At 35.2% G+C, this 10,243-nt stretch overlaps 1 protein-coding gene across 1 annotated transcript; it reads right to left on the minus strand.

Annotated features, from left to right (window-relative positions):
• Positions 1 to 5,638: 5,638 nt before the first annotated feature.
• LOC130808447 (uncharacterized) lies at positions 5,639 to 6,784 on the minus strand. Its single transcript, XM_057673924.1, has 4 exons — positions 6,770 to 6,784; positions 6,355 to 6,706; positions 6,071 to 6,258; positions 5,639 to 6,007 (listed from the first exon to the last, which is right to left on the minus strand). Exons 1-4 carry the CDS (start codon positions 6,782 to 6,784, stop codon positions 5,639 to 5,641), a joined length of 924 nt encoding a protein of 307 aa, XP_057529907.1.
• Between the last annotated feature and the right edge of the window lie 3,459 nt (positions 6,785 to 10,243).

Here is a 10,243-nt window from a genome sequence, read left to right on the forward strand (position 1 = left end):
GCATGTTCAACAACCTAATGTGCTGTTAAAGTGATGCATCCATATGAGGTTATTAAGATCGAACAATCGGAAATAAGGGAGATTCTACTACTAAATGAACCCAACAAAAATTTTAGATTCTCCTTCTCCCGATCAAACATAATAACAGCATGTGACTTACAAGTATTAAGCAAAATTGTGTGGTTGTAGGATTCAAATAACTAAACATTCACGTAATCCTTTCATACCAAAGATAGATGCTGAAAAATAATTAGATATCCCTCAAATCATAAGGGTAACACATGGAAAAGGGAGTCATACAAGGCTGCTGCACATACCAGTCATACTCAAGAGAATGCAACAGAAGAAAATTCATATCACAGCAAAATTTACAAGTCAGTATCAACAATTGCTGGATATGCTAAACAAACAAAATAATCAACTTAACAACACTTTTGTCAACACTTCAAAGTTGACAGGTATGTTATGTTTATCTACATTTCACAAGCATGAATGGATCATAGACAGTGGTGCATCAGATCATATGTGTTGTGAGTTAAGCAAATTTTCATCATATGAGACCATTAGTAATAAGGAGCACCTTGCCAGTATACCTAATGGTAGGAGAATTACCATAAACAAAGCAGGATCAGTTGTTCTTGATGATAATATAGTTTTGAATCAGGTTCTTTATGTCCCACAATTCAAATTCAATCTTATATATGTGGATAAATTTGTTAAGGACAACAACTGCGCTCATAATTTCCATACTAATGGATGTTATGTTCAGGAAATGAAGAAGAGGAAGGCTTAGCTTCTTGGTAAACCAAGATTTTTGGATTATATGTGCATGAAGAAAAGTCTTCTACTGTCAGTACAAATGCTAATACACAAGATTCAATGGCAAATCCAAACAAGGTAGTCAATAAAGCAAAATTGTGGCATTTAAGACTAGGACACTTACCTATAAGTAAGCTTCATATTCTCTTTCTTGAAATAAATACAAAGTTTGTAAAGACACAGATCATATGTACTATATGTCCATTAGGAAGAAAAACAAGGGTTGTTTACCCTCAATCATGTAGTATGACCTACAAACCTTTGGAGCTACTACACATAGATGTATGGGGCCCCTTTTGTCATTTAACAAGGCTCAATTGTAGCATGTTCATTACTATAGTGGATGATATTAGTAGAATGTCATGGATTTTTCTTGTCAAGCGTAAATCTGAAATTCCAAAAGTATTCAAAGACTTTGTTTGCTACATTGAAAATCAGTTAAGTGCAACTACCAAGGCTATTAGAACTGACAATGCACCTGAGCTCACCAAAGGTGAGGTAGCCGTATTCTATACACAAAAGGGAATCAAAAATCAATCCAGCTGTGTAGATACACCCCAACAGAATAGGGTTATAGAAAGAAAACATAAACACCTTTTAGAAACCGCTAGAACATTGCCTTTTCAATCAAATCTACCAATAAAATTTTAGGGAGATTGTGTGCAATGTGCAGTTCATTTGATTAATAGAATGCCCTTAGTGGTACTCAAGGGTAAATCACCCTATGAAGTCTTGTTTGGTACTAAACCAAATTATACACACCTAAACGTGTTTGGGTATCTATGCTTTGCTAGCACCTTAAAGAGAGAAAGACACAAATTCATGCTAAGAGCACAAGAATCTATCTTTCTTGGGTATTCTTCTAACAAGATTGGATATAAGATATATAATCTAGAAACAAAAGGCATTATTGTCACAAAGGATGTGATCTTTCATGAAAACTTCTTCCCTTTTCAGTATCTTAAAAATAAGAAGGGTTCACACAAGATCAAGCAAATCTTCCTACCTGCCTACTCTAAAGAATATGCTTTTAGTGAAGAACCTTTTCTAAGCCCTGATGGTTTGCCTAACAACAACATAAAGACAAAATGTGTTCCAACTTTGAAAATGAAAATAACATTCCTACATCTACTGATTTTGCAAAAGAGAACACTCAAGACAACATAACTGAACGAAGGAGATCCTCCAGGATCCACAAACAACCTATCCATCTCAAAGATTACTACTGTAATCAAGTCCAAGATCATTGGTGTGGGCTGGTAAAATATACAAACAAATCAAAACCTTGCCTACACATTCATCATGAACCCAAGATGTATAAACAAGCCATTAACAATCCTAAATGGAAGGAAGCTATGAATACAGAAATCAAGGCTCTTGAAAAAAAAAACTGGGGAACTTGTACTTTTACCCAAAGGAAAAAAGGCCATTGTCTAAATGGGTCTTTGAGAAAAACTAAAAGCAGATGTTAGCCTTGAAAGGTACAAGGCTAGGTTGGTAGCCAAAGGCTACAATCAAAAATATGGAGTGGACTATGAAGAAACCTTCTCCCCAGTGGTAAAGATGACCACAATAAGGTGTTTGATAGTTGTTGCAGTGAGCAAGAAACGGAATATATTCCAACTTGATGTAAACAACGCTTTTTTGCATGAAGACCTAAAAGAGGAAGTATATATGCAACCTCCCCCAGGATACTTTTATCCCACCAATATAGTGTGCAAACTAACAACGTCTTTGTATGTTCTCAAACAAGCCTCAAGACAAAGATTTGCAAAACTAACTTAAGCACTCTTACAACAAGGTTACTTACAATCAAAAAATGATTATTTCTTGTTCATAAAAAAGGAAGGATCTTTCATGACCTTCCTTGCTATTTATTTGGATAATATGATTCTAACGAGGAATAACAAACATGAAATCCACAACATTAAAAAACTCCTGGATACTGTCTTCGGTATCAAAGACTTGAGTGACCTACATTATTTTTTAGGTATTGAGGTAATCAATACTGAAACAGGTCTTATTCTTCATCATAACAAATTCCTTAAGGAAATGCTGTAAGAATGTGGCATTGCACAATTTAAAAAAAATTTCATCCCTCTCCCAGCAAATAAAAAACTTTCAGCCCAAGAAGGTACTCTCTTAGAAGATCCAACACCTTATAGAAGTCTCATAAGAAAATTAAATATCCTAACTAACACTAGACCAAATCTATCCTACATTGTCCAAACATTAAGTCAATACATGCAACAACTAAGAGACTCCCACTAGAATGCCTTAAAACATACTCTGAACTATGTACATTCAACATGTGGTCAAGAACTAATCCTAAATGCCACTGATCAACTCATATTGCAAGTTTTTTCAGATAGTGATTGAGGATCTTGTCTAGACTCTAGAAGATTAGTAACTGGATATATCTTACTATTAGGAAAGTCTCATATTTCACGGAAATCCAAAAAACAAGGTATTGTCTCAAGATCCAGCTCTGAAGCCGAATATAGAGCCATGGCTGCTGCTGCAGCAGAAGTAAGTTGGGTAGTCTAGTTGCTCACTAAACTAGGAATCAAAGAGCTTAAACCTATAACCCTACATTATGACAACCAGTCTGCAATATACATTGCAAAAAACCATGTGTTTCATGATCGTACAAAGCACATTAAGATAGATTGTCACTACACTAGAGAAAAAGTTTTGGATGGATTACTAACACTATCCTACTTACCAACTAAACATCAGCTGACAGACATATTCACAAAAATCTTACCGAATGTACCATTTAGGGAACTCTTGAGCAAACTAGGTATGTCTTCCAAACCTCCTTGGTTTGGGGGGGGGGGGGGGTGTTGAGTATAGCAATAGTCCATAATAGCTGAAGATATGCAGCACAACAATATGAGGTTTTTTGTCTTCAAGCAGTGGATACAGAAGCAGCTCAGCAATAAGTGTTTAGTATTATAACAAGCACATAAGTCAAGCAATGAGGGACATCACGTGTCTTTTATATGGAGCAGCATGTGTTCACCTATTCAAGATCCCATCCTGCATGTGCCTCATTCAAGAAGCTGACATCACAATATTTGCTAGTTAGTTATTAGATTGTTACAAGAAACTAACGTCTTGTATTCTTTTAGTTTCAACTCTTATCTTCTGTGTATAAAGGATCAATGTAAAGACCTCTAGTGCAATAAGATAATTTCATCTTTTTTCTCATTTTTTGTATTTTCCTTTTGTACTTCTTGCAACTTTTGACACTATTCTTTTAGCAAAGGACGCACATGATCACTTGAATGAACCCCTGTATAAGGGGGGAAGCATGTTCAACAACCTAATGTGATGTTAAAGTGATTTATCCATATGAGGTTATTAAGATCAAACAATCGGAAATAAGGGAGATTCTACTACTAAATGAACCCAACAAAAATTTTAGATTCTCCTTCTCCCAATCAAACATAATAACAGCATATGACTTACAAGTATTAAGCAAAATTGTGTGGTTGTAGGATTCAAATAACTAAACATTCACGTAATCCTTTCATACTCAACGAATTGAACAGGAAGATCATATCTTACTAGTGCAAGAGCTAAAAGTTTAGGAAACAAAAAACCATCAAATTGAACAATATCCTGAAATTTCCTCATTTTGCAATTCCATGCCATTTATCTTACTATCATCTCTAAAATATTTTCCATACTTCTTACATTTACACAACAAACTTTCATCTTCCTCAATCTCATTCACAAAATTAAAGTTCATCCACATACATTGACGTTAAAAATTCTTACTATTTACAAACTGGTTTGATAACTTTGTTTTAAGATCCTGATTGGTGTCACTACCCTTAACCTCCACAAGATCATCTTCTTAGAGAACATAAACATGTTTGGCTTCTATGAAATTCATTACCTAAGAAGAAAATTACAAAACATTTTTTAAATAATACTACCTCTTATTCCGCATAATTGTCCCATTTGACTTTTGATACTATTCATCAATCACTCTTAAGTTGTATTGTATTCTTAACATATATGATATAACATAGTCATGTTAGATTTTTTTTATTCGTTTGAATACAAAGATTATTAATATCAACTTATTATTATTTTTAATTATACACAATTAAAGATTTAATAATAGAAATAATACATTGACGAATGTGCTAGTAGAATGGGATATTTAGGCTATATTGGAGGAAGTAATAAAATATCTCAAATTAGAAACATAATAAAATCAAGGGAAATTCCACATGGTAGCATCCAGTTTTCATGAAATGCCAGTGGTAGCACTTTTTTAAGAAAATTTCACATGGTAGCATCCAGTTTATGCACAAACTAATTGCCATAGCATTTTCCATTAAGTTCTTGTTAAATTCCGTTTAATTCATCATTTTGTAAGTTTTTTCCACATGGTAGCATCCAGTTTTTGTTTAATTCACAATTTTAACTTTAAATTTCACGAATTTAATGTCTAATTCACCGTTTAATTCATTAACGCCCATAAATGTTGTCATAATTTTGTTTTCATTCAAATTGTTGGCATTATAAAGTTCAAAAGGTAAGTAGCCAAGCACTAATACATATTTACTTAATTAGCATTAATACATATTATCAAAGTTCAAAGTACTATTATCAACGTTCAAAGTTGTAAAGCACTAGTTCAAAAGGTGCCTTCCAAGCACTAATACATATTTACTTAATTAGCACTAATACATATTTACTTCAAGTACTAGTACATATGAGTCTTCCAAGCACTAGTTCAAAAGGTGCCTTCCAAGCATTAATACATATCTAGCACTAAGACGTATTTACATAACTATATTTAGGATGCTTTTGAAGATGACGGCATAGAAATCGTCTTTTTACCCTTCTTTTGCTTAGCCGTCAATCCACCCTTGCAAGTCTTCACATTGTGTCCAAACTCCTTGCATCTACTACACTTCACAGTCTTAGACCTTTTCCCTTTTTGTTCTTTGTCTGCTTCCCTCTTTCTATTCTTTGCAGGTCTTCCAATTGCTCTCTTCACCATTGGTGGCTTAATTGGTGGGAACTGCATCTCTGGCCAATGCTCAAGGTCTGGAATAGATCTAATAGTGCTTGCATATGCTTGCTTGTACATTTTGCAACTGTACCAATCACTGCAAAACCTTATAGGATCTTGGCTTGAATGTAGAATGGCCCTCACAGCATGCTTGCAAGGGATCCCAGTGAGTTGTCATGCGTTGCACATGCATATTTTGTCATTTAAGCTCACAGACAAGGTGGACTTACCATCTTTAATCTCATAAAACCCATCACCAGAATTGAAAGCCTTACATGTTCTTGAGTCTGAAATCAGGGACTTCACTCTCTTCACTATATTAGGACAGAAATCAATGTCTATCCAGTTTTCACTCTTTTCCTTTCTTGTGGCCATTCTTACCATAGTTACCCTCCTTATACCTATCACACAAATGCACCTTATTCAACTTCATGGATTTCAAGTTCTAAAGTAAGAAATTTATGATTTACAACAAAAAAGTTTAAAGCATAGATTACCCTCAAGTAGTGTTAAAACAGGTTTGCACCTATCAACTCCAAGAGTTGCATTGAAGCTCTCAACAAAGTTTGTTTTGTTCTCGTCACAACAAACATTAGGGTCAAATGCATACTTTGTCCATCTTGATTGATCTCCAATATCTGCAAGACACTCCCTTATCGTAGGGTTCGCGTCCTCTATGGCTTCCATAGCTTTCTTTAACTTAAATAGAAAAGTGGCATTTGCAGCCCTCCAAAATAGTGCATACATCAACGGCCCTAGATATTTTTTCTTCCAGTTTGCAGATAAATGCTTGCAACAATATCTCCTCCCAACAGTTGGCCATAGCTCATTCAAGGCTATCTCAATTCCCTGCACAAGTAATCTATGAGCATAATTATGTAGAAATAAGTGCTAAGGTTATAAATGAATAACTGGCCTTCTGCCCATCAGATATGATGGTCCAATCATCACCTCTACCACTGCCCTTTAGTATATTCTTCAAGTGCCACACAATAAATTTCCATGTTTCTTGATCTTCACCAGAAACAATAGCTCAAGCAATAGGAAATAGCTGATTATTATCATCTAGAGCAATAACTGAAAGGAGTGTGCCTCCATATTGACCCTTGAGATGTGCACCATCAACCCCAATTAAACCTCTACAACTGTTGACTAATCCGCTAATTGTAGTTCCAAAAGAAATGAAAACGCTAGTGAATGTCAAAGGCCTTTCAATGGAGTCTTCTGCTTCCCACGCACAAATAGCAACAGAGCCCTGGTTAGTTTGCTTCACCATCTCTGCATAACCAGGTAAGTAGCCATAACTCTCATCATGTCCTCCGTTAATCTCTTTCAATGCCAATGTCCTCATTTTATACAATGTGCTAGTCTTCAAACTCACCCCAAACCTAGACTCCAATAGTTCATTTAAAGTCCTCCCAGAGATGTCATTGTTTGCCCTAATGTCATCCATTAGCTTAGTAGCTACCCATTTTATAGTGATAAGGCTGTTATGTGTTTCTAGGGCTCTATAGTTATGTTCAGGATTATCAATCTTTTTTATAGCCCATGTAGTGCCATCTGGTAATCTACTAGCATGAAGTCTCCATCCACAACCCGCATCAAAACAAGCTACAGTGTAAACCTTATTGTTTGCCCTCTCCACCAAGAATTCAAAACCACACTGTATTGCATAGTCCCTAACAACTTCATTCCCTTACGTGGTGCTTATCAGTGAAAATCTGCCATGGTGCAAGGTTAATATTGCCCCAACCCCTATCCACATACATCTCACCATTTTGAAAAAGCCTTTGGATGTATTTACTTTCATTATCATTTTCAACTACGTGATTACCCCACAATGGATCCTCAAATGGTTCAAAACTATCATCCACATTCTCTAAGTTGCCATCATCACTTAACTCATCAACAATACAGTCATCATCATCATCATGTTCACTGTCAGTCTCTGATGGACTATAATCATCATCTTCACTGTCAGATGGACAATCCTCATCATCATCAACCTCAATTTGTTGACTCTTACTAACAGCCCTCCTCTTCTTACGCTTTGTTTCCACACTGATAGAAGGTTGAGAAGGATGTGAAGGTTGTGAAAGCTGTGAAGCCTGTGAGCTTGCTTTCACCAAAATGCTCTTCCTAATAGCAGTGGTCGGTGGAATTTTTTTAGTGGAAGCTTTTGAGGACTTAGAAGAAATAGTCAAAGGTATTTGGCCAAGGGTTTCACTTCTTTGCAATGGTGAATCATTAATGGGAGTATTTTCAAAAGTTTTCAATGATGACTCTACTTCCTTGTCATGCCACTTATCCTGTGTAGCATTCATCACAGCAATGTCATGTTGAACCTCATCGTAGTCATTCAAAGGGTAAGTTACCTCAAACTCTTGCAAATCCCTTTTCCTAATTGGCAAGTTCTCTTTTGCGGGAATGATTTTAAGTGATACAGGATTTTGTGACGCTTGCAAATCCATAAGACTCCTAACCGATTTCATGATACTACTTTCCTCTTCAAGTGCACTAACCAAAATAAAAATCATTTCATTGTCATTGAACCTCTCAAACATGGCTATTAGGTCTTGAACACAATTTAGTTTAACATGATTCATCTTCCAAATATACGCAAATGAGGGATTTTTAGGTATAAGCTTGTTAGTTTTAATGCACTCATCTTCCCAATCCATTACCAAATCCAGCAAAGTTAATTTATCCTTACCATCTACATCCAAGTTTACTTCAACACACAACCATTTAAAACGCAGGACCACATGTTTAGGCATTCTGCAATTTTTAAATGGGAATTGTAAGAAAATAGGGAAGAAAAACAAAAAAGCCCTTATTCCAATCATGTGGGAATTCAATTAACAAATCAACAATTCTAACAGGCCTAATTCATTATTGAATTCAAACCTCAAGTTCAAAAAGCCCTAACTCATAAGAATATTGTGATCAAATAAAGCAAGCGTATACATCGTGTTTCTATCATCAGCAGCAACATAGTACAACATCCAAATCAAAAAATTCATTACGTTTCAAAAAATTCAGCAACATACTGTGCTTTTTTGAATTCAAAGTATCTTCCTCAATTGATATTTGTTATGAATGAAGGATTTGCAAGCTTACAGCATCAAAAACTAGAAGGCTTTGTATTCATTGCAAGCTTACAGCACCAATAAGCCATAATTGAACTCTAACTACTTACAGCATCAAAAATAGCAAAATCAATGCTCTAATTGCCAGCTTTTAATTCATGAATAGCTTTTAATTGTCAAAACCAGAAGAAAACGATGAAGCAGGCGATGACCCCACTAATTGCAAGCTTTTAATTCATGAATAGCAAGAATTCAAGCAATTCGAAGGTAATTGTCAAAACCTTAACTTCCACATGTAATCATTTGCAACAAACACAGAAAAGGAAGAAGGAAGAAAAATACCTGTGAAATCCCAGCTGTGTTCGCAGATATGGCCGGTGAGATCGAAGAAGGAAGATGGCCGGTGAAATCGAAGAACAATGATGCCGGGTGAAATTGCAGTGAACTTCGAAGGACGAAGGAGGAATGAACTTCGAATGTGAAATGGAAGAAGAAAGAAGGCAGTGTAATTTCAAAATTATATGGGTTTAACGGTCAAGAAACGTTTTGGTACGTTTAAGGCTACAGAAAACTTAAATGCAAGAGTTGGATGCTACCATGTGGAATTTTCTTAAAAAATTGCTACCACTGACATTTCATGAAAACTGGATGCTACCATGTGGAATTTCCCTAAAATCAAACTTGAACACAATAAAGTAAAAATTATAAATCCGAAAATTGTTGAGATCAGAAGTTTTTCGGCCATTAAATTCTAATGCATATTTTTTAAAATTTCATTAATATCCAACACATATCATAGATGCAAACATATGACTAATCATGAATTTGAACATAGTACTATTTTGAATATACATTTTATACCTATACATGCGTCATAAGTTCATAATCATTTCAAAGTAACTCTTTGAAAATTTTCATACATGCTAATAAAAATAAGGAAAAATTACCCTGAATAATACGAACTTTCACTGATTTCCTAATAATAATACGAACTTTCAATTAACCATGAATAATACGAACTTTGACATGTGTTTTCCGCTAGTATACTTGATCGGTTTATAACCGGGAGAAAATGTCACTTCCTCATTTCCTTCATCAGATACTGGACAGCAGGTCATCAGCCTTCATCTTCCTCATTTCCTCACTTTATCAGAAATTCTTCAAGCAGATTCCTCATTTTCAAAGCTTCTTCCATGTAATTATCCTTCAAGTAAGAGGAACGCCAAGTTAATGAGAGAGAGAGAGAGAAAGGGGAGGGCGGAGGTATAACAAAAGCCATTTTGATTTTCAAGTATAA

This window comes from Amaranthus tricolor, chromosome 3 (assembly GCF_026212465.1).
Source record: "Amaranthus tricolor cultivar Red isolate AtriRed21 chromosome 3, ASM2621246v1, whole genome shotgun sequence".
Lineage (NCBI taxonomy): Eukaryota > Viridiplantae > Streptophyta > Magnoliopsida > Caryophyllales > Amaranthaceae > Amaranthus > Amaranthus tricolor.

Coding starts and splice junctions, on each gene's coding strand:
- LOC130808447 (XM_057673924.1), bottom strand. Junction 6,259..6,354: donor TGTTTTAACACTACTTGAGG/GTAATCTATGCT, acceptor TTTGTGTGATAG/GTATAAGGAGGGTAACTATG. Junction 6,008..6,070: donor ATGGTAAGTCCACCTTGTCT/GTGAGCTTAAAT, acceptor ATCCCTTGCAAG/CATGCTGTGAGGGCCATTCT.